General features: G+C 39.4%; 1 protein-coding gene across 1 annotated transcript in view; it reads right to left on the bottom strand.

Moving 5' to 3' along the window:
- The window catches only part of MYH15 (myosin heavy chain 15), a gene marked incomplete at both ends in the record, with an annotated part of 167,516 nt that overhangs the window by 124,257 nt on the left and 18,820 nt on the right, over positions 1 to 24,439 (bottom strand). Inside the window, 4 exon segments of the mRNA XM_082655327.1 lie at positions 1,071 to 1,084; positions 1,087 to 1,188; positions 16,141 to 16,279; positions 17,509 to 17,612. Of these exon segments, the coding sequence (XP_082511453.1) occupies positions 1,071 to 1,084; positions 1,087 to 1,188; positions 16,141 to 16,279; positions 17,509 to 17,612 (359 nt within the window).

The following is a 24,439-nucleotide window of genomic DNA, read 5'->3' as shown; positions in this document are numbered from 1 at the left end:
AGTATCCCTGCCCTACTTAACTCTGAGTATTGTTGTAGGAATGGAAGGAGATAATATGAATGCTTTATATATATTATATGTGATCAAACCACTTCTTCTTTCCAGAAAGACTACATTTCTGAGCCCCTTGTAGCTAAGGAGAGAATTCGACTAATTCTCACCAATAGAATATTAGTAAAGGTGATATCACTTCTAGCCCTAAGCATTTAAAGTGGGTGTATTTTCTTCACAAATCATCTTTTCCCCTGTGCAGCAACATGGGAGGCCTTGCATTCCAGATTGCCTAAGTACAAAATTGAAGAAGGTGGTCCAATCTGTATTGGACTTGGTATGAGTAAGAAATAAATGCCTACTTTATTGTCACTGAGATTTTACTGTGTGTGTATTACTGCAGCATGGCCTACCTCATACTGACTAACACATAACAGATGTAAATTATTATTTTGAAATGCACTAGCATACTTAGATGGTCTCATTACCTGGCAGCTCTGGGACTGTTTATTGCAAAGCCTCAGGATCAGCAGTCCTCAGAGCACTTGTTATTCTATAGTTAAAACATTCTCCTGAATACTGAATAAAACCTATATGACCTTCCATCTCTCACTTCTGGTCTCATTTTTCCCCTCTCTTCAAATCAAATGCTAACTTCAGCATATGTTCTGAAACTCTTAATGAATGTGTCTGATTGCCTAAAAAGTCAATATTCCAAATAGGTGATAGATGTCAATTTGCCAATTTTATTCATGTCAGAAACCAATAGCTTTAAAAACTTCTTAGCTGGACAACAAAGATGTTGATCACAACAAGTAAAGGACTTGTCTGCATCTGCAAAGAGACTTGTTACCTAAGGGAAAGCTGTCAAAATGGTATATTTCAGACTAGAAAGACTCAACACAAGAGCATTTACTGTGGTGTACATCACAGATGAAAACATTTGGAATACTTACCAAAGTCACTTTTTTATAGAAGTTCTTGTTGCAGACATCATCAGAAGTTGAAAAATACACAAATACGAAATGTGTACAATTACTACAAGATCATAGAATCGTAATGCTCTGGAAATACCTTACCTGTTCTAAATTTGGCCTCTAGTAACATATTCATTACCAACTTTGATTCTAGGATGGATCAAGCCCTTCACCAGCTCAGAGGAGTTAACGCCCATGAGGAAAGCAGCTTTGTCAGCATCTGGTCAGAAGAAAGGAAGGAAAAGAAGGGAAGGAGGGAGGGAGAGAGAAAAAGAGAAGGAGGAAAGTGGGGAGGGAGAGAGAGCAAGGAAAACACTATTAAAATTCATTCCACTGTAGCCCAATAGACTATCCAAAAGATGGAAGGATGGTTTGTTTAGAATGATATAGCAAGGTAGATTGTAGTTTGGGAATAAATGCATGAATCCTAAATGTTTAAAAGCCTCTATTTCTTAGAAATGCAAATCAAAACCACAATGAACTGCCACTTCACACCCACTAGAATAGCCATAATCAAAAAGACAGACAATAACGAGTTTTGGTGAAGAAGTGGAGAAATTGGAACCTTCGTACGCTACTAGAATATAAAATGGTACAGCTGCTATAGAAAACCATTTGGCAGCTCCTCAAGAGTTAAACATAGTTACTATAGGACCCAGAAATTCCACTCTTAGGTATACACCCAAGAGAAATAAAAAGTATGTTCACACAAAATCGTTGTACACAAACGTTCCCAGTAGCATTATTCATTATGGCCAAACACGAAAAAAACACAAATGTCCATCAGCTGATGACTGGATAAACAAAATGTGGTATATTAATACAATGGAACTTTTTTAGTCGTAAAATGGAATGAAGTATTGATGCATGCTACAACATGGATGAGGCTTGAAAACTTTATAGTAAGGGAAAGAATCCTGACACAAAGGCCATATATTGTACGATTTTATTTATATGAACTGTCCAGAATAGGCAAGTCCATAGAGACAGAAAGTAGATTTGTAGTTGCCAGGGGCTAGGAGAGAAAGGAATGGAGAGTAGCTACTTTAGGGTACAGGATTTCTTTTTGGAGTAATGGAACGTTCTGGAATTAAGTAGGCGTGATGGTCACACAACATTGTGAATATGCTTAAACTCACTAAACTGTGCATCTTAAAAGGATAAATTTTATAATACGGGAATTATAACTCAATTTTTAAAAAGAATCTTTTTCTTGATACTGGCCCTCTTCTGAAAAGAACTATTTATCTGAAGGACATGAAAAATCTCATTTTCGTTATTTGCCTATTTTCCCCTTCTACATATACATTTGTAGATCCTTTCAATGAAACCGGAACTTGGACCATGTCATTGGATAATTCAAGACAGCTGCCAATCAACAGACGCCAGAACACTTGCCCAGTATCTTTCAGAAACCTTTCCTTTTCCTGTGAAATCTCTGCCCCATAGTGCCCTCTGCTGCGTAACAAGAATACTTACAACCCATACAATTGTACTTTTATAAAACAGCACTTCTATCTTCTAAGGAAAGAAGTGAAGAATAAGTGTTATCAGAAGGAAAAGTAAATAGACATGTATCACACCAGGTGTTAAAAAATGGCAATAACACAAAAGAATGCCACAGGCAAAAAGTTATAAAAACATTTCAAACTGCAGATTTTTTCAGTTATCAGACAAAAGAAATATTTTACTCAATTGAACCTCTCTGCTGTCTTCCATTTTTTTTTTTTAGCGGTACGCGGGCCTCTCACTGTTGTGGCCTCTCCCATCGCGGAGCACAGGCTCCGGACGCACAGGCTCAGCGGCCATGGCTCACAGGCCCAGCCGCTCCGCGGCATGTGGGATCTTCCTGGACCGGGGCACGAACCCGTGTCCCCTGCATCGGCAGGCGGACTCTCAACCACTGCACCACCAGGGAAGCCCTGTCTTCCATTTTAAATGAATCCTGAGATATGCTAGTATATCTGATGTAGTAACTCCATAAAATTAATGTCTTAATATAGAAGAAAATCCAGTCTTTCCTTACTTCACTAAGAAGTACAAAATTTCCTGAGCAGTAACCACAAATAGAGAACAAAGTAAAAACAAAACACATTTAGAGAGCTGTATGTCATTTGTACTAACAATATCCATTTCCTTTCTGTCAGCCTTTAAAATTTTCAAAGACTTGAAAAGCTTGAAATGTTTGATTTGCTTGTTAAATAAAATCAATGTATACTATACATACATTTCTAGAAGCTCTACACCTACTCCATATCAATGATAATGGTCTAGGTACTCAGTTGCTATGAAACCTTTCAAAATGCAAAGCCTTTTGGGAAAATAAATGGAAAAATCAAAAGTAAAGCAGATATGCTCATCCTATGCTGAGTTATTCCTGCTAGGAGTGCCATGTTTGGAGACAAAAGCCTGATTATTTCAAGTTGAGAAGCCAATGGGTCAGAATCATAGACTTTTTGAACCAGAAGAGACTTTAAAGAGCATCTAACCCAAAATGAAAATATTTCAAAGGAAGGGAGAAATGCAGCATGCCTGATGAATCTGAGCAGAGATGAATAGTAACCAACAATGTGAAAAACGAACAATTCCACAATATCTGTCCAGAAAAAAAAAGAGAGGAGTTTGATTTTCTATGCATTGGAAGCATTCAGATGGACAATATAGGTAACAATAGTCTCAATCTCATACAACCTTTTCCCAGTGTTAAGGACAGTCCTTTGAGTCTATTTTTATCCATGAACAAAGGAAACCAAAATTCTCTGTACAGTATCCCAACTTAAGCTCTAACAGAAATAGCCTTCAACATTACAGAATTATTTCTCATCTACTCCAGAGACACTCAAGGATATGCAGATAGAGGAGTAGTGGATTTATCCCACAGGTGTACATTAGACATCTCATGTTCTCCTTTTTTTTTTTTTTTACAGAAAATAATAGTTGTCATCATATTCCAAAAAAAAAAAAAAAACTTCATTTGCATTAAAAGTTAAATCTATGAATAAATGTCCTGACATTTAGGAGATGCCATCATGAAGACAGCATCATCTGTAAACATATTTTCAACATGTAAGCTGATGTGTTCCCCAAAGAGGCTTTATGAAATTCCTATCAATAAACATCATTTTCTAGGACGTTGTGAATAAAACCATGAATTTTAACTTATGTTTTATGATATTACCTGGGAGAGGTTTAGCTAGAGGGGGTTCTCAAATGGTGGTGTGGATTAGACTAGCCTGGGGAGTTCATAAAGGAACAAAGGACTAGCTCACTGAAGAAGGTTAGGGTCTGGGCCCATGTTTTAGCATGTTTGCTGGGTGATTCTGATACACATGAGGGTCTGAGAACAGTCCTTCTCAGAGGGTCCTCAACCTTGTCTGTACATTGGGGTCACCTGGCAAGTTATAAAAACAAATCCTTATGCTTGCATCCTCCCTCAGAGATTGGTTTCCTTTGGTCTGGGTGAAGCCTGAGCTTCAGGAATTAAAAAGCTCCCCAGGTGCTTTCTGATGTGCAACCAAGTTTGAGAACTACTCTCTAGAGAAGGGTAGACAGGTTTGGTGAATACATTTAGAAGATGGAGAGAACAAAGTCTGACTGCAACTGAAAACAGGTAAGGAGGTAGAGAAAAACAAGAGGCAATCCTTTCCAGTGTGACAATTCTATCCCAGTTCTATCTGATCTGTAAATAACCAGATACAAAGAAACAAAATCCAGTTTTGTCAAACCACAATCTGGCTAATGTGGAAAAGGGTTTTGAAAATGATCTTCAATTAGTCTTTTATGTAGGGTTATAATACGGTTTCTGAGCCATTCAAACTTCCTTAATTTATTGAACTGAGTTTCTGAGCACTTGCTATGTGCAAGGCCTGGTGCTAGATGCTATAGTAAGAAGATAGATAAACAAGACAAAAATCCTTGCTGTCAAGGGGTTTATAATCCATGAGAGTAAATAAAACACAGGCAAAAATAGCAAGTCAATAAAACAACTGCCTATAGGAGACAAATCATGAGTATCATGAAAGTTTGAAAGAGAAAGAGATCCCTTCTGGACTGCATGACCAGAGAAGACTTCAAGAAAGAAACAGCATTTCATCTGAGCCTTGGAGGATGAGAAGGGTTTTGATGGGCAAGTATGGGAGAACAAGCATTTCTGAGACAGGGAACAGCATGACTTAAAGGCCCAGAGGCAGGCAGTGCAGCGATGGTCAAAGACGGTGGATAGTACCAACAAGTTAGGAAGTGAAATAAACAGAAATGTGGGTGATTTGTGGTCTCAGGAGACATCTGATGCCACTGTAGGTATTAATTAAATAATGGGGATATGTTAAAGGGCTGTTAGCAGAGAAATGACATAATAAGAGTCAGGCTTCAGAACAATTAATGTTGTGGAAGCATGCAAGATAGACGAGAGTGAGATTACAGAGAAAGCGAACCCACTGTGGGACACTGGAGTGCAAAAGTGCTGAAAGTCTAAACTAAGAACGGGAAAGGGAAAAAGAGAGACTGAGAAACATGACCAAGAGGTTTCTAACCCAAGAAGCAGAGAGAAGAGCAGTACTGTGAATATGAATAGAAAAGTCAACAGGAAGACATCACTTGGGGGACGCGATGATACACTGAGTTTTAGCCATGCAGGGTTTAGGGTAGCAGTAGAATATGCAGTAGAAAGTTAGAAATATGAGGTTGGGACTCAAGAAGGAGGTAAAGGCAAGGATGTCCCCTTAGGTTTGGGTCCCTTCCCCCTTTCCATCCTCTTCTCCATCTGTCCAGCTCCTTCAATTCCTTCTTAAATGACTGGGAGGAAATGTACAAGTGCTTAATATATTAATATTAAGAGCCCTTAGATATCAATAAGAAAAATCCCATACCTCAATTTTAAAAATGGGCTAACAATGGAAATAAAAATTCAAAAAAGAAACAATACAAATAGGTAATAGCCCACAAAAATGTTAACTTTATTAATACTTAAATGTAAAATAAAATCTGGCTAACTGGCAGGAGGAAAATTGTAACTGCTAATATTGGTGAGCATATTGAGAAAGTCACTCAACTAGAAAAAGACAAAGGATATGTCCTATGTCCCTGAGTGGGTAGGATTCATTTAACAAATAATTATTTACTACTACAGTAAGGGCTACTATGATACGGTGCCAGGCACTGTATTAAAACCTAGAAATACAGCAGTGCATAACAAATTAGGCCCCTGCTCCTAGGGAGCTTACATCTGATGGAGACTGGGGAGTAAGACACCCAATAAAAAACAGCTGTATGAATGACACAAACAAAAATATTCAGGGTAAGGAGATAGAGGATGATGAGAAGGAGGTGGGAGCAGTCATGGAAGGGTTTTCTGATAACATAACATCCAAGAAGGCACCTTGACAAAGTGAGGGAGTCAGCCATGAAGATACCTAGGAAGAGTCCCAGATAGAAAGAGGAGTTAGTGAAAATGTCCTGCAACAGGAGAGCTCGAATGATCCCAAAAGAGCCAAGAGACCTGTGGGCTGAGTGAGGGGAGTGAGTGAATGGGGAAAGGGTAGGTAGGTGGGGGTTCTGCACCTGATTCCACTGAGGTGCGTGGGTCCTCGCTAGGCAGTTCTGTGGCACCAGCTGGATGTCTCAACTCTTACACCAACTACCTGGAGATAGCATCAGATTCCACACATTAAGAGTTCAGTCCTACAAGACTTCAGATTGCTTCCTCCAATTCAGATGCCAATTGTGAGTCCAGGTTTTCACTTAGGCTACTGACCGACCATCTACAGATTGGAGGTTCCAACAACACCCTCCTTGGGTTCAGTTAATTTGCTAGAGGCTCACAGAACTCAGAAAGACACTTTACTTATTAGATCAATGATTTATTGTAAAAGAATATAATTCGGGAATAGCCAAATGGGAAAGATGTATAGGACAAGGTATGCGTAAAGGGTACAGAGCTTCCACGCCTTCTCCAAGGATGCCAGTTTCCCCAAATCTCCACGTGCTCAGCAACCAAGAAGATATCTCAACACTGTCCTTTTAAGATTTTATTTTTTAGGCTTCATTACATAGGCATGTCGATTGAATTATTGGTCACTGGTGATTGAACTCAATCTCTAGCCCTGCTCCTCTGCCCTGACAGGGGTGGGATTGAAAGTTCCAGCTCTCTAATCATAGGGTTAGTTCTTGTGGTGACAAGACCCTATCCATAGGTACAGTCCAAAAGTCACCTTGTTAACATAAAAGGCACCTTTATGGCTCTTATCACTCAAGAAATTCCAAATTAAGAGCTCTGTGCCAGATATTGGGACAAAGACCAAATATAAATTTCATATTATCAAGCATAATATGGAGATGGGATGATAGAGAGATTTAGAGAGGTAACAGAAGGAGGCTATGATGAGGATTGAGGGTTTATTTTGAGTAAGATGGAAGCCACGCATGAACCTAGCACCGAGGAGGGAACATGGGCTAGTTTACTCTATGAAAGGATCACTGCTGGCTGCAATATGTAACTACAGTGATGGGATGAGGGAGGAGACAGGGAGATCAGTAAGGAGGTTATCACAACAGTCTGGTGAGAAATGGTGGCTCAGGCTAAGCGGTGGCAGTGAACATGTGATTGTGGGTAGTTGTGAGTTTTACATATATTTAAAGGTAGAGACAACAAGAAAGAGAGAAGTTCAGGATGACTCTAAGATTTGAGTCAGGAGAATCCAGTTGACATTTATTAAGAAGACTGAGAAATGAAGGGGCAGGAAGAGATGAAGAGTTCAGTTCTATACATGTTGAGTTTGAGTTGATCAGCTAAGAAATGAGCAGAGAAAAGTTTCAAGAGTTGAGCTCAGCAGACTTATAGCAGTTAGAAGTAAGGAAGATGAGGACGCTCCAGTAAAGAACCTGAGAAGGAACCACCATGGAGACTGTATGAGATGTGTTGCTTCATTTGCTTATCTGTATTTTCTAATTAATAACTATGCCTTGTTTTTGTAATAAAAATAATTTTAAAAACTTTGTTTCAAAGCGTTGGAAAAGCAAAAAAAAGAACAAGGACAAAAACAGCAAAATAAGGCAGCAAGATGCCATGAAAGCATATATTAATATATTAATATAGAAGATGTTTACACAATATTCAGGGCACATTTCCTTACTGTATTTTCCTCTGAGCTCAAGTGTCCTCTTCTCTGAGGGGACTTTCTGACCACCCTATCAACGATAACCCCCTAACTCCTATTATTTTTTATTCTTTTACTCTGCTTTAATTTTTTCATTCTGACTTCACGCATATTTGTCCATTTATGTATATATTGTCTATCTCCCACACTAGACAATCAAGACAGGGATTATATCTTGTTCATAGGTATATCTCTAGCACCAGGAATAGTCCCCCACACAGACTGCCCCCCAAAAATATTTGTTAAACAATAAAAAAACAAACAATGCAACCAAAAAATGGGCAAAGGAATTGAATAGATATTTCTGCAAAGAAGATATACAAATGTCCAATAAATACATGAAGATACTCAACATCACTAATCATCAAGGAAATGCAATTCAAAACCACAATGAGCGTGTCTCCCCACAACTAGAGTACCTGCTGGCTGCTGGTGGGGGACCCTGGTGCCCAAGGAGATGGGAGGAACCCCCAAGTGAACTGGTAGGATGTGGGGGTACTGAGGGAGGAGGAGAAGTGGAGACCAGACAGATCAGTGACCCTGAGGCTGGGGAGATCAGGAGAGGCAGGTGGGAGAGGCCCTCTAGGAGGAGCAGGAGAGGAGGCAATTGCCCCAGCCACTCAGGCCTGGGGAGCCTGCTGGACTCCCAGGCTGGTCCCCTGCCCTCCAGGGCGCACCCCCTCCCCCTGGCCACATTGGTCCTGGGGACATAGGAGGGAGGTCAGGAGATCAGGAGAGGCAGGTGGGAGGGGCCCTCCAGGAGGAGCGGGAGAGGAGAGGGCATTTGTCTCGCCCACTTGAAACCAGGAAGACTGCTGGGCTCCCAGGTGAGGTCCCTGCCCTCTGACATGGGGGCGGGAGGCATGCCTGGGCCCCTTCTGTTCTGTTGAGCCTAAGCCCCGACGCCCCCACAGCCCCCAGGGCATTTTCCAGCCCTGTGGGTCCTAAGGATACACCCCATCCACCGCCCAAACCTTGCCCTTGCTTAGGCCCCACCTTCTACAGCTAAGGCCCTCACCCCCCCTTTTTTTTCTTTTCTTTTTCTTTTCCCTCCTCCTCTTTTTTTTTACTATTGTGGTACGTTGTACCTTCCAGTTGTTGATTCATCTATATTTTAATTTTTTTATTCTTTCTAATATATCTGTTAGTTTTCTAGTCTAATTTTGTTTTTTACTTTGTTATTGTACTCTCTCTCTCTCTTTTTTTTTTTTTTTTTGCAACCCCATGTGGCTTGCGAGCTCTTGGTTTGTGAGCATGGGTTTGGGCTGAAGCTCCTACAGTGGGAGCTCCAAGTCTGAACCACTGAACTAACAGAGAACCTGAGACCCCAGGGAATATTCATCAGAATGAGGTCTCACAGAGGTCCTCATTTCAGCACCAGGACCCAGCTCTACCCAACAGCCTACAAACTCCAGTGTTGGAAGTCTAAGGCCAAACAGAAAGTAAGACAGGAATACAATCCTACTCATAAAAAAAAAAAAAAGAGAGAGAGATGGCAAAAAATACGTCACAGATGAAGGAGCAAGGTAAAAACCTACAATACCAAATAAATGAACAGGAAATAGGCAATCTACCTGAAAAAGAATTCAGAGTAATGATAATAAAGATGATCCAGAATCTCAGAAATAGAATGGAGGCACAGAATGAGAAAATACAAGAAATTCTTAACAAAGATCTAGAAGAACTAAAGAACAAACAAACAGAGATGAACAACACAATAACTGAAATGAAAACTACATTAGAAGGAATCAATAACAGAATAATGGAGGCTGAAGAAAGAATAAGTGAGCTGGAGACAAAATGCTGGAAATAACTGCCAAGGAGCAGAATAAAGAGAAAAGAATGAAAAGAATTGAAGACAATCTCAGAGACCTCTGGGACAACACTAAATGCACCAATATTCGAATTATAGGGGTCCCAGAAGAAGAAAAGAAAAAGAAACGGTCTAAGAAGATATTTGAAGAGATTACAGTCCAAAACTTCCCTAACATGGGAACAGAAAGAGTCATCTAAGTCGAGGAAGCACAGAGAGTTCCATACAGGATAAACCTTAGGAGGAACACACCAAGGTACATATTAATCAAATTAACAAAAATTAAATTCAAAGAAAAAGTATTAAAAGTAGGAAGGGAAAAACAAAAAATAACATACAAAGGAATCCTCATAAGGTTATCAGTTGATTTTTCAGCAGAAACTCTGCAGGCCAGAAGGGAGTAGCAAGGTATACTTAAAATGTTAAAGAGAAAATTCTACCCAGCAAGGATTTCATTCAGATTTGATGGAGAAATCAAAAGCTTTTCAGACAAGCAAAAGCTAAGAGAATTCAGCCCCATCAAACCAGCTTTACAACAAATGCTAAAGAAACTTCTCTAGGTGGGAAACACATGAGTAGAAAAAGACTCACAAAAACAAGCCCAAAACAATTAAGAAAATGGTAATAGGAACATACACATCGATAATAACCTTGAATGTAAATGGATTAAGTGTGCCAACCAAGAGACACAGACTGGCTGAATGGATAGAAAAACAAGACCCATATATATGCTGTCTACAAGAGACCCACTTCAGATGTAGGGACACATACAGACTCAAAGTGAAGGGATGGAAAAAGATATTCCATGCAAATGGAAATCAAAAGAAAGCTGGAGTAGTAATACTCATGTCAGATAAAATAGACTTTAAAATAAAGACTGTTACAAGAGCTAAGGAAGGACACTACATATGATCAAGGGATCAATCCAAGAAGAAGATATAAAAATTATAAATATTTATGCACCCAACATAGGAGCACCTCAATACATAAGGCAAATGCTAACAACCATGAAAAGCAAAATCGACAGTAACACAATAATAATAGGAGACTTTAACACTCCACTTTCACCAATGGACAGATCATCCAAAATGAAAATAAATAAGGAAACACAAGCTTTAAATGACACAATAGGCCAGATAGATTTAACTGGTATTTATAGAACATTCCACCCAAAAGTGGCAGGATACACTTTCTTCTCAAGTGCACACAGAACATTCTCCAGGATAGATCACATCATGGGTCACAAATCAAGCCTCAGAATATTTAATAAAATTGAAATCATATGAAGCATCTTTTCTGACAACAATGCTATAAGATTAGAAATCAATTACAGGAAAAAAACTGTAAAAAACACAAATACATGGAGGCTAAACAGTGCACTACTAAATAACCAAGAGATCACTGAAGAAATCAAAGAAGAAAAAAAAAATACAAAGGAACAAATGACAGTGAAAAGATGATCCAAAACCTATGGGGCGCAGCTAAAACAGTTCTAAGAGGGAAGTTTATAGCAATTCAATCTCACCTCAAGAAACAAGAAAAATCTCAAATAAACAATCTAACTGTACACTTAAAACAATGAGAGAAAGAAGAACAAAGAAAACCCAAAATCAGTAGAAGGAAAGAAATCATAAAGACCAGAGCAGAAATAAATGAAATAGAAACCAAGAAAACAATAGCAAAGATCAATAGAACTAAAATCTGGTCCTTTGAGAAGACAAACAAAATTGATAAACCCTTAGCCAAACTCATCAAGAAAAAAAGGGAGAGGATGCAAATCAATAAAATTAGAAATGAAAAAGGAGAAATCACAACTGACACTGCAGAAATACAAAGGATTATAAGAGACTACTACAAACAACTATATGCCAATAAAATGGACAACCATGAAGAAATGGACAAATTCTTTGAAAGGTACAATTTTCCAAGACTGAACCAGGAAGAATTAGAAAATATAAACAGAAATATCACAAGTAATGAAATGGAAACCATAATTAAAACTCTTTCAACAAACAAAAGTCCAGGACCAGATAGATAGAATTCACTTCACAGGCGAATTCTATCAAACATTTAGAGAACAGCTAACACCCATCCTTCTCAAATTCTTCCAAAAAGTTGTAGAAGGAGAAACACTCCCAAATTCATTCTATGAAGCCACCATCACCCTGATACCAAAACCAGAAAAAGATATCACAAAATAAGAAAATTATAGACCAATATCACTGATGAACATAGATGCAAAAATCCTGAACAGAGTACTAGCAAACAGAATCCAACAACACATTAAAAGCATCATACACCATGATCAAGTGGGATTTATCCCAGGGATACAAGGATTCTTCAATATACGCAAATCAATCAATGTGATATACCACATTAACAAATTAAGGAATAAAAACCATATGATCATCTCAACAGATGGAGAAAAAGCTTTTGACAAAATTCAACACCCATTTATGATAAAAACTCTCCAGAAAGTCGGCATAGAGGGAACCTACCTCAACATAATAAAGGCCATATACATCAAACCCACAGCAAGCATCATACTCAATGGTGAAAAACTGAAAGCATTTCCACTAAGATCAGGAACAAGACAAGGATGTCTACTCTCGCCACTCTTATTCAACATAGTTTTAGAAGTCCTAGACACGGCATTCAGAGAAGAAAAAGAAATAAAAAGAATACAAATTGGAAAAGAAGTAAAACTGTCACTTTTTGCAGATAACATAATATTATACATAGAAAATCCTGAAGATGCCACCAGAAACCTACTAAAACTAATCAGTGAATTTGGTAAGGTTGCAGGATACAAATTAATGCACAGAAATCTCTGGCATTCCTATACATCAACAATGAAAAATCAGGAAGAGAAATTAAGGAAATAATCCCATTTACCATCACAGTAAAAAGAATAAAATACCTAGGAATAAACCTGCCTAAAGAAGTAAAAGACTAGTACTCAGAAAACTATAAAACACTGATAAAAGAAATCAAAGATGACATAAACAGATGGAGAAATATGCCATGTTCTTGGATTGGAAGAATCAACATTGTGAAAATGACTGTACTACCCAAAGCAATCTACAGATTCAATGCAATCCTTATCAAACTACCAATGGCATTCTTCACAGAATTAGAACAAAAAATTTTACAATTTGTATGGAAACACAAAAGGCCCCGAATAACCAAAGCAATCTTGAGGAAGAAAAACGTAGTTGGAAGAATCAGGCTCCCTGACTTCAAACTATACCACAAAGCTACAGTAATCAAGACAGTATGGTACTGGCACAAAAACAGAAATATAGATCAATGGTACAGGATAGAAAGTCCAGAGATAAACCAAAACACATATGATCACCTAATTTACAACAAAGGAGGCAAGAACATACAATGGAGAAAAGACAGTCTCTTCAATGAGTGGTGCTGGGAAAACTGGACAGCTACATGTAAAAGAATGAAATTAGAACACTACATAACACCACACACAAAAATAAACTCCAAATGAATTAAAGACCTAGATGTAAGACCAGGCACTATAAAACTCTTAAAGGAAAATATAGGGAAAACACTCTTTGATATAAACTACAGCAAGATCGTTTTTGACCCACCTCCTAGAGTAACGGAAATAAAAGCAAAAATAAACAAATGGGAGTTAATTAAACTTAAAAGCTTTTGCACATCAAAGGAAACCATAAACAAGACAAAAAGACAACCCTCAGAACAGGAGAAAATATTTGCAAATGAAACAACAGGCAAAGGATTAATCTCAAAAATATACAAACAGCTCATGGAGCTCAATATCAAAAAACCCCCAAATAATCCAATTAAAAAATGGGTGGAAGACCTAAATAGACATTTCACTAAGGAAGACATACAAATAGCCAAGAGGCACATGAAAAGATGCTCAACATCACTAATTATTAGAGAAATACAAATCAAAAATCAAAACAATGAGATATCACCTCATACCAGTCAGAACGGCCATTATCAAAAAATCTAGAAACAATAAATGCTGGAAAGGGAACCCTCCTGCACTGTTGGTCGGAATGTAAATTGATACAGCCACTATGGAGAACAGTGTGGAGGTTCTTTAAGAAACTAAAAATAACTACCATATGACCAAGCAATACCACTACTGGACATATACCTGAGAAAACCATAATTCAAAAAGAGACATGCACCACAATGTTCATTGCAGCACTATTTACAATAGCCAGGACATGGAAGCAACCTAAATGTCCATCAACAGATGAATGGCTAAAGAAGATGTGGCACATATATACAATGGAATATTACTCAGCCATAAAAAGGAAACGAAATTGAGTTATTTGTAATGAGGTGGATGGACCTAGAGTCTGTCATACAGAGTGAAGTAAGTCAGAAAGAGAAAAACAAATACCGTATGCTAACACATATATATGGACTCTTAAAAAAAAAGTACTGATGAACCTAGTTGCAGGGCAGGAATAAAGATGTAGACATAGAGAATGGCCTTGAGGACACAGGTAGGAGGGGGAATCTGGGGTGAACTGAGAGTAGCATTGACATATATACACTACTGAATGTAAAATAGTTAGTTAGTGGGAAGCAGCAGCATAGCACAGGGAGATCAGCTTGGTGCTTTACGATGACCTAAAGGGGTGGGATAGAGATGATGGGAGGGAGGCTCAAGAGGGAGGGGATATGGGGACATATGTATGCATATGTCTGATTCACCTTGGTGTACAACAGAAACTAACACAGTATTGTGAAGCAATTATATTCCTATAAAGATCTATTTAAAAAAAAAAACCACAATGAGACACCACCACCTTATACCCATTAAGATGGCTCTTATCAAAAAAAAAACAAAAAAAAAAAACACGGAAAACAACAAGTGTTGGTGAGGATGTAGAAAAATTTGAACCCTTGTGCATTGCTGGTGAGAATGGAAAATGGTACAGCCACCATGGAAAATATGGTGGTTCCTTAAAAAATTAAACATAGAATTTCCATTTAATCCAGCAATTCCACTTCTATGTATATACACAAAAGAAGTGAAAGCACAGACTCAAACAGGTATTTGAACACTAATGTTCACAGCAGCATTATTCACACTAGTGAAAAGTGGAAGTAACTCAAGTGTTTATAAAGAGATGAATGGATAAACAAAAAGTAGAATATACATACGATGGAATGTTATGCAGCCTTAGAAAGGAATGAAATTCTGACACTTAACACAACATGTCTTGAAGACATCATGCTAAGTGAAATAGACCAGACACAAAAGGACAATATATATTGTATGAATGCACTTATATGAGGTACCCAGAGTAGTCAAATTCAGAGATAGAAAGTAGACTAAAATTTTCCAGGGGTTAGGGGTAGGTGGTAATAGGAAATTATTGTTTTATGGGTATAAAGTTTCAGTTTGGGATGATGAGAAAGTTCTGGAGATGAATAATGGTGATGGTTGCACAACAATGTGAAAGTACTTAATGCCACTAATATGTACAGTTAAAATGGGTAAAATTTTATGTTGTGTATATTTTACCACAATGAAAAATATAAAATTTTTAAAATTATTTGTTGAAAGATTTGAATGAATGTTTTTTCCTTTTTGTTGCAATTGCCAGGAATTTTAATATTAAATGAAATAATTATGACTATGATTCCTTCTTTTCATAATTGTGATTTTCTATTTTGATGATCATTCTAGACAGATAACTCATTATAGATCTTTTTGGTAAGCAGGCATGACTATAGATTTTTAGAATATGAATAAAAAACAAAGGGAAAAGAAGCCATTTTGTTTTCAACCCAGTGGATAACTCCTGCTTTGGAATTCTACAGATCTTTGTTCACACCTTCATTATGTCACTTCATACATCTCATGGTAATTTGTTCCTTTTTCTGTTTTTCTCAATAGTCTATATGCTGAAGGCAGGCTACGTCTTAGTCAATCCTATGTCACCCAAGTTTAGCAAATTTACTGGCATCATCAATAATTAATTAAGGAATGTGTCTTATCCTGAGATACAAGGATTCTAATTCAGAATGTTGGCTGAGAGAATAATTTGGTGGCACAGCAATTGAGGGAGATTGCTGATTAATTTCAACATTTTCCAAAAACTAAGAGGTGAGTTTAACTGCAAGGAAAAGGGGAGCAGACCTGGGGTCAGGGATTTGAAGGGCATACATGCCATGTCTTTAAAGTAATCCTTACTTTCTGTGCCATCTGCTTCCACTTGCTCTTCTCTGGGCTTCTGTTTAAATTTCATGTTTCTGAAGTGCAGGATGGCTCCAGTGAGTTTGTAGGATCCGTACTTCTCATCAGGAAGAAAGCCCAAAATGTCCATGGCTTGCTGTAAAAAGAGAAGCAGATGGCCAAGTCTTCAGTTGCCTAATGGCTGCAGTAAGCACCTCACCCCCGCTGTGTGTCACACCTCCCTCCACTCAGTGGGCTGTGGGCTGCCAGGAGACAGATCACCACAGCCCTGAAGTGAAGTGTGACAGCTCTGCTCAAAGCAATGCAAATTGGCCCTGTTGGTGCTTGGTCACCCACAGTCTGCTTATCCCTTTAAAAGAGAATTAGGAAGGCTTATGACTTGACTTGTTTAATTTCCAGTAGTTTTAGAACTTTCCGCGGCTGCCCTGACCCCCTCCTCTCCTTTCCAATAATCTATCATTAACTGGCTATATGAGCTAAATTATTTTGCCTTTCATGGTTATGGAAGAAAGTAGCACCATATCTGATAGGTTGCTTATTTCTGGGATCCCATATGTTCTCCCAGCTTTATTCCAGATACATTTTAAAGACTGGCAAAAGGAAGTATTTAAGAAAAGAAAAACCATGTCACCAAAGAACAGCATCCTAGGAAGCCACTGCACATGGTAAGAAGTGTGTTCTCACACACTCCAGGAGGATAGAAATCGGTACAATCTTTCTAGTGTTTAATTTAGAATATGTATCAAGAGACTATAAAAAATTCATAATCCTACCTAGTAATTTCACTTTTAGGAATCTAGCATACGGTGACTCTGATATATAGAAAAAGCACTCACCTACAAAGACATTCACCACAGTAGGAAAAAAAAAAAAAACACAATCTTGAGTCTAACAGTAGGAGAATGATTAAATAAACTATAGGATTAATGTCTGATAAAATATTAAGTATCCATTTAAGTGTTTATGAAGTTTGTAATAACATTAACAATGCTTAAGAATAATCAAAAAAGCAAAGTATATATCACATAGCATATGCAGTATGATTATAATCTTTGATTTTAAAAAAACCACCAAAACAACTATGTAACAACAATCCCAAATAGAAAAAAATAAAGACTAAAAACAATGGTTGTCACTGAGTTGAAGCATCTTCCTACTTTTCCATATGTACCGAAGTCACTATATTGACAAAATAAATAAGTATAAAACTTTGGACAGAAACCGTCCTGGAGGGGCTCCTTCCACTCTCCACCCCCAGGGGAAGGAAGGTCACTTCTCCAGGACCCTTTGGAAGAGAGGAGATCTATGATGCTTTCTTTCATTTCTCATTGTCATTACCATACTTTGATAACTAACAAGCCTTACATCTGTGGCCAGCAATTCTTCAGCATCATCTGAGCTCTCCAGAGCAACTGCTCCATGAGAGCAAAAGTGAAAGTCAGAGGGATTTTCAGACACAAGGAGCATATCTGCAGTGGGAAAACCATCAGTTAAACAGCTTAAAGAAATCCACAAGGCTTTAGAAAATAAGTGACCAATATTCACAGTTTACTCTTACGGCTTACAGCATACTTGTAAACAAGCCAAAATAAAATCCATAGTCTACACCCAAACCTCTGCAATCAATTTCTGCCCTCTATTAACTTGTCAGTCATGTGTTAATGCCTCCCAAGAGAAGACTAGGCAGGCCAAATCTGAAAGCAGATTCAATTGCAGCAGCTTGAATTGATGTGCAAAAAAAACAGATACTGCATGTTGGCAAAACTTTGAAAACAGGAATTTGGCCTAGATACATGGTTGAGGGTCAGAGGACAAAAAGTGGTTTGTAAATTATAACAGGCCTGAGCTTCAAAAGCTAAGAAGCAGGCCGACCCTGGGGTCAGCACCCAGGGAACATTAGCAGTGTCATCCTGTCACATCACGTCCTCCCTATTAGGAGGCTGAGTCTGTCTTTCAAGGGATCCGTAAATCAGCTACTGTGTTCAGTGCTGCACCTCTGATATGTCTAAGACTCCTCACATGATTCACTTAGTCAGGAAGCATAATGCAAGCTGAAGCCAAGGCAAGCTGTCAGCAGCACATCTGCCACCGACGTGGCCAAATCACATTAACCTCTTAAAGCCTGACACTCGCTCCCAGTGAAGTTTTTTGAGCCAATCTGAGTTTTGTTTAGCACTCAATGAAGTGAGGCTCTATTATCCTGAACCCCAAATCTCAGAAACAAAGAAATTGGGCTACGTGAATGTTCATTGCAGCTCTATTTGGAAACAACCCAGATGTCCATCAGTAATTAACAGAACATTGTCTAGCCACACAATGGATTATTATTACTTAGCAAACAAACGAATGAACTATGAATATGTGCTACAACATGGAAGGATCTCAAAATAATTATGCTGAGTGAAATAAGCCAGAAAAAGAAGAGTATATACTGCGTGATTCCATCTTACAAAATTCTAGAAATGCAATCTAATCTATAGATTGCAGAGACCATATTAGTGACAGAAAACATATTAGTGGTTGTCTAGAGACTGGGTTAGAAGAGGAGGGCTTGAGGGTGTGAGGATGGGCAGGAGGGAGGGATTACAAGAGATAACGAGAAAACTTTTGAATGGATACCTACATTATTTTGATTGTGGTGATGGTTTCACTTCATAGATACACATGTCAATACTTACACTTAGGTCAATAATACTTTGATAAAGCTATTTGATAAAAGTAATTGGGCTAGCCCAAAAGAAATCAGGCTGAATGCAAGGACAATATATAACTTAAATAGAAATATAATTCATAATAATTTTTTTAAGTATTTACTTCAATGGTGATTCAAATGTCCCTGAAATGTTACTACTTCTCAGGAATCTCCTTATATTCTTCCTTATGCTTCACTTCATATTAACAAATATTTGTTTGCGATCCAATAATATGCCAGGCATTATTGTAAGTTTTAGGGATACATCAGTGAAAAAAAATCCCATTCCTGCCCTCATAAAGCTTATATTCCAACAGGAGGAGACAGAAGTAAAAAAATAATAATAATGAGTAAAATATATGACATGTAAGATAGTAATTGCTATGGAGATAAATAAAAGCAGGGAAAGGGAGTAAAATGTGTTGGAGATGCAGAGTTGCAGTTTTTAATAGGGTGATCAGGGAAGGCCTCCACAAGTCAAGTTTGAGTTATGGGAGAGAATCATGGATAAGTAGGGAAAGAATGTTCCAGAAAGAAAAAAGCCAATGCAAAGGCCCTGGGGTGGAAGGTTGCCTGGGATTTTGAGTTGCTATAGTTGGTCAAAGAAGGGGTAGATCATGAGGTCAGAGAGGCATCAAGAGTGCCTCACAGGCTATGTTGAGGATTTGGGCATTTCTGCTCTATGTGAGATATGAAGCCATTACAGGTTTTTGAGCAGAGGAGTGACATGATCTGATTTTTTTTTTTAATTTACTATGGCTGCTGGTTAAAGACAGAGGGACAGGGTGGGAGCAGGGATACCAGGAAAGGGTTAATTCAGGAGGGAGATGGTGATACTTGACTGGGAGAATAACAACAGACATGGTGAGAAGTAGCCAGAGCTTGGGTTTTGAAAGTAGAGTCAATAGGATTTGCTGATGGAACAAATGAGAATAATGTGGGAGGAAGGCTGATCAAGGATAACTCCAAGGGTTTGTGCCCAGGCAGGTGGAAGGATGGAGATGACTTCAGCCTACCTGGGAAACACTGTGGTAGGAGCAGGTCTTGCGGGGTGGAGTTTAGGAACTAGGCTGTAGGGATATGAAGTTTGAGATGCCTATTCAATATCCAAGTGGAGACATAAAAGAGTCAGTTAGCTATCAGTCTGAAATACTAAAGAAAAGTCCGGACTCATGATCCAACTTTGCAAGTCATCAGATAGAAATGATCTTTAAAGCGGTCAGCCTAGATGATCTATCACCACAAGATAGAGCCAAGGACTGAGCCCCAGGGTACTCTGAAGTCATGGACTGGATGAAAGAGAGAAACCTGCAAAGCTATGCCCAGAGATTTAGGAGAGAAACAAGGGAGGGTGGTCTACTAGAAGCCAAGGTGGGGAGATTTTCAAGGAAGAGGGAGTCAGCAGGGGTATCAAATACTGTCCCGACTGTATACTGTCAATAATCTCTCTACATATTCTTTTGCAAGGTTCATTCATGACTTTACTGATGACTCTCAAATCTACATTTATTTTCTGAGCTCCAGACCTAGTCTCCAACTTCCCATTGGACATTTCATTGTGGATGGCCATAGGTAGCTTAAACCCAACATTAACACAACCAGATGGATGATGTTTTCCTTATCTTCCCTGAAGGTATTCCTCTTCTGTGGTTCCTTATGCCAGTGAATGTCACCACCACACCCAGGCCAGATATCTGGGTGTGACAATGTCCTGTCCCTTCACCTCCTTCACAGCTCAGATACAGACATCATCTCCATTTCTTTCAAATCAAAGCATTTGTTTAATCTTTTTTCTCTACCATAGGTATATGCTATGGGAGGATGTAAGGATACAAAACTAAAATAGTCCTTTCCCTCGAGGAGGCTGGAGGAACCACACACCTAAACAGGAAACACTGCCGTGTGTCTTTAGGGGGTGGGGTATGTTTCAGTGGCTGACTCGTTAAAAAAAAAATTTACTTTCCAAGATTGCTTTGCCATGAATTACCTGTTAGATCATTCTAGACCAACCTTTCATAGAATTTTCATTTTACTCTCATGCTTATTATGTCATTTTTGATCATTTTCATCCTGGTCATGATGATCAAATGTGCTATATCTGACATTATTTTCTGCATGTTAAATATAGGAAAATGGAAGGCTAGAAAGGCTCACTACTTGCCCAGGGCCAAATTAATGATAAAACGGACATTATTTTCTGCATGTTAAATATAGGAAAATGGAAGGCTAGAAAGGCTCACTACTTGCCCAGGGTCAAATTAATGATAAAACGAACTTAGAACACAATCTCTAGTGTTTCTGTTAGACTACGCCACCCACAACTGAAACCTGTATGAGTAAACATGACGGGATTCCATTTCCTCCTTTGTCATAGACAGAAGCAGGGTCTTACTTCTGTGCAAGCTCAACATCGGACAAACACAGAGGGAGACAGAGCAGGGGGCAAGAACGCCACATGCCCAAGGACTAGAGGACCAGGTGGAGGGAAAGAGCCAAGATTCAGGAGGGGGCTGGTAATAAGACAGAATGGTGAGCCCAAGTGCTATATATGCATTTCTCCCTCAGCCCCTCCCCGCTTCCAGATGCCTCATTTCTGGACGTCCCTCAGCACACGCGATAGACTTTCCTGCCATCCCCTTACAACCAGAAACATGGCTGCCGCAATGGTAACCATTCACTGGAGCAGCTGCCCTCAGCATGAAGTGGGGGCTTCAGAGAATGCTGAGGCCAGAAGCATGACTGTTTGAGGAACTCTGAAAGGCCTTTAGATCAAACATCTCCCCTGCCCTGGGTCTTATCAAAACTTATTTTCAAGGAACAGTAAATTTTAATTGGTTTGAGGCTTGAGGTTATCTCAGAGGAGTATCATGTAAACGGGGATTCCTTTATTTAGTTAATTTCTTTCTACCGCGGGAAATGGCCTTAAGAGAATAAGAAAAAGAACTAAATGCATTTTTATGAGACACTATTAGAGTCAGAGAGACTGTCTAGGCCAGTAAGGGCCCACACGGAAGATTGTTGACCAGGCTGGGGCACCTGGAGGATGGGAGGAGGCAGGCGGGGACAGGGAGTGTGTCATGAAGGATGCGGGTAGGGCAGAAAGAGAAGGGGTGAGGGGATGCTAAAGGTAAAAGTCAACTGCTTCACAATTCCAAAAAGTGCAGGTGTCAACCGTTATATAGGTTCATTTCTAGGGCCCACTCTCCAGTAGGAGATGCAGAGAACCCATTAAGGGTGAGTGTTTTATCATTCAAGGCTTTGTTTCAGACACAGACCTACTAGAGAATGGACTTAGGGATATGGGGAGGGGGAAGGGTGAGCTGTGACAGAGCGAGGGAGAGGCATGGACATATATACACAACCAGGCGTGGGGTAGGTAGCTAGTGGGAAATAGCTGCATAGCACAGGGAGATCAGCTCAGTGCTTTGTGACAGCCTGGAGGGGTGGGTTGGGGAGGGTGGGAGGGAGGGAGACGCGGGAGGAAAGAGATATGGGAACGTATGTATATGTATGGCTGATTCACTTTGTTATAAAGCAGAAACTAACACACAGTTGTAAAGCAATTATACTCCAATAAAGATGTTAAAAAAAAAAAAGGCTTTATTTCATGTCATCCTGACTTAAATTTTACTTTCTGAATGGCTGAATGTTCTCCAGGACTGTGCTCACTATGAAAAGGAGTGAAGCTGACACTGAGCCAAAAATAAACAGTTTAGGATCTCACAAATGAAGTTCTGTAGCTAGTGCCTCTATGCCACATTACCCGTCATTACCTGTTCCTCAGTGGTGCCGTGTACAGCTGAAGAGGTTGTGCACTGCCCAACTCCAGAGAGAATCATTCACATAGTCTATGGTTTGAATTGCATTCTCTCGAGTTGGGAAGCACACAGTCTGCACAACCATGCACACATCTTATGCCGCTTAATAACCAGTGGGGAGAAAGTGAGTAAAGATATGAGACTAATTCAAGAGAGACCTAATGGGTAAAGAGGATAAACTGAATATGCTCCAGAATAGGAGGTCCAGATGCTGACCACTTCCTTCCCCAGAGGCATTCAGGGCACCAGTAGACATTCTCAGGCCCACCTCTTGGCAACCACCACTGTGTATTACTGTCACTTTATGGAGTGAGTTCTCAGGGCATTAGGCAAAGTGTCAAGGATTCTAAGAGTCAAGGACTTGTTTCCTGACCTCCTCTCCTGAAGTTTACACATCACTTGAATAGCAAGAGTGAGCACGATAAATAAACATAAAGAAAAAAATCAAATAAAAGAAGAGAAAAAGGAAGATATATGCCAGACCAAGATATACAGATGATGTTGAGAACTAAAGGATTTCAAGGAGCCTTATCTGAAGGGACTGGGGAAGTGGGTTCTAGCTGTACCTGGAACAAGACTCAGCCTTAACTGAAAGGAAAGGGGAGATGAGATCTTCCAGGCCAGGTAGAGGCTAAATGAGGACTGGCTCTGGGGTGACACATCACTCCATTTCCTTGGCTCCTTGAGTGGGTGGCCAGCCTCTGCTGTCATTTTTCACACCCGATTCGTTTGTCATGCACAAATACTCCTATTTTGGGAAATTTGGACACAGTCCTCATACTGCTTAGCTGTGCCCTCTTGTGTCACTCCTCAGGACACTCTAAAGCTCTTCTTTGGCAGCCATGAATAGAGTTTAAAATTTTTAAATACCCCAAGAATGACAATTGGTGTCATAAACAAATGAACTGACAATACCCAATTTTCACCACCAGATGTCAGCCTTTATACACTAATCAATTTCAGCAGCCCACAGACGGAACAAAGTACATGAATTCATGATAAGCATGAATTTTCCATAGCAGCCCAGAGTCTTCAGATGGTTCTGAGTAAACAGAGATGCTCCAAAATATCTTGCAGTCGCTGCTGGCACTCACATTGGACCCTATGTGTCAGATACCCTGCACAGCATAGAAATGAGTGTCAAGAATGTTAGATTTGGCAGGGCTAGTCAAAGGAAGACCAAAACAAAAAAGAAAACAAAAACAACCTGTTCCAGGGTTATGTAGAGAGAAGGTGGGAAAGAGAGTACATGCTGCTTTCGTATCACCAACTGCACCCATGGCAAAAATAACTGTCCAGTTTGTAGAGCTTTCTCCTTTTGGAGAGAAGAGTTTGGAGTTGAAGACCATGTAGTCAAAACGCTGCTGGATTTATACCATACGTCATCTAAGCATAATGGGCTGTGGGGGATTCTTCCCCATCAATTTGCTCACCTGGATCTCCAATCTCATCCCACAGTCACTCCTGTGGGAGTACTGTTGTCCTCAGTGACAGATGCAATACCTTTGAAATCCAATCAGCTTGTCAATCTCCCCTTCCAATGACTTTCCATAGCACTCGAGATGTAAACTCTCATCATAACCTGCAAGGTGCTGCTTGGTCTGACCCAGCCTATCTGCCCGTACATTACCCCCTCCACCCCTCCATTCTGCCCCTGACGATGGCCATTGTTCTATTCCAAGAATAAACCAAATGCATTCCTGCGTCAGGGCCTTTGCACTCACTGTTACTTCCTCCTGGAAATTTCTTCCTAGAAATCTTTGCCTACTTGTCCCTTACTCATTTA

The sequence above is a fragment of the Grampus griseus genome (genome assembly GCF_964374135.1).
Source record: "Grampus griseus genome assembly, chromosome: 5".
NCBI lineage: Eukaryota > Metazoa > Chordata > Mammalia > Artiodactyla > Delphinidae > Grampus > Grampus griseus.
This window is presented reverse-complemented; position numbering and strand designations above follow the sequence as displayed.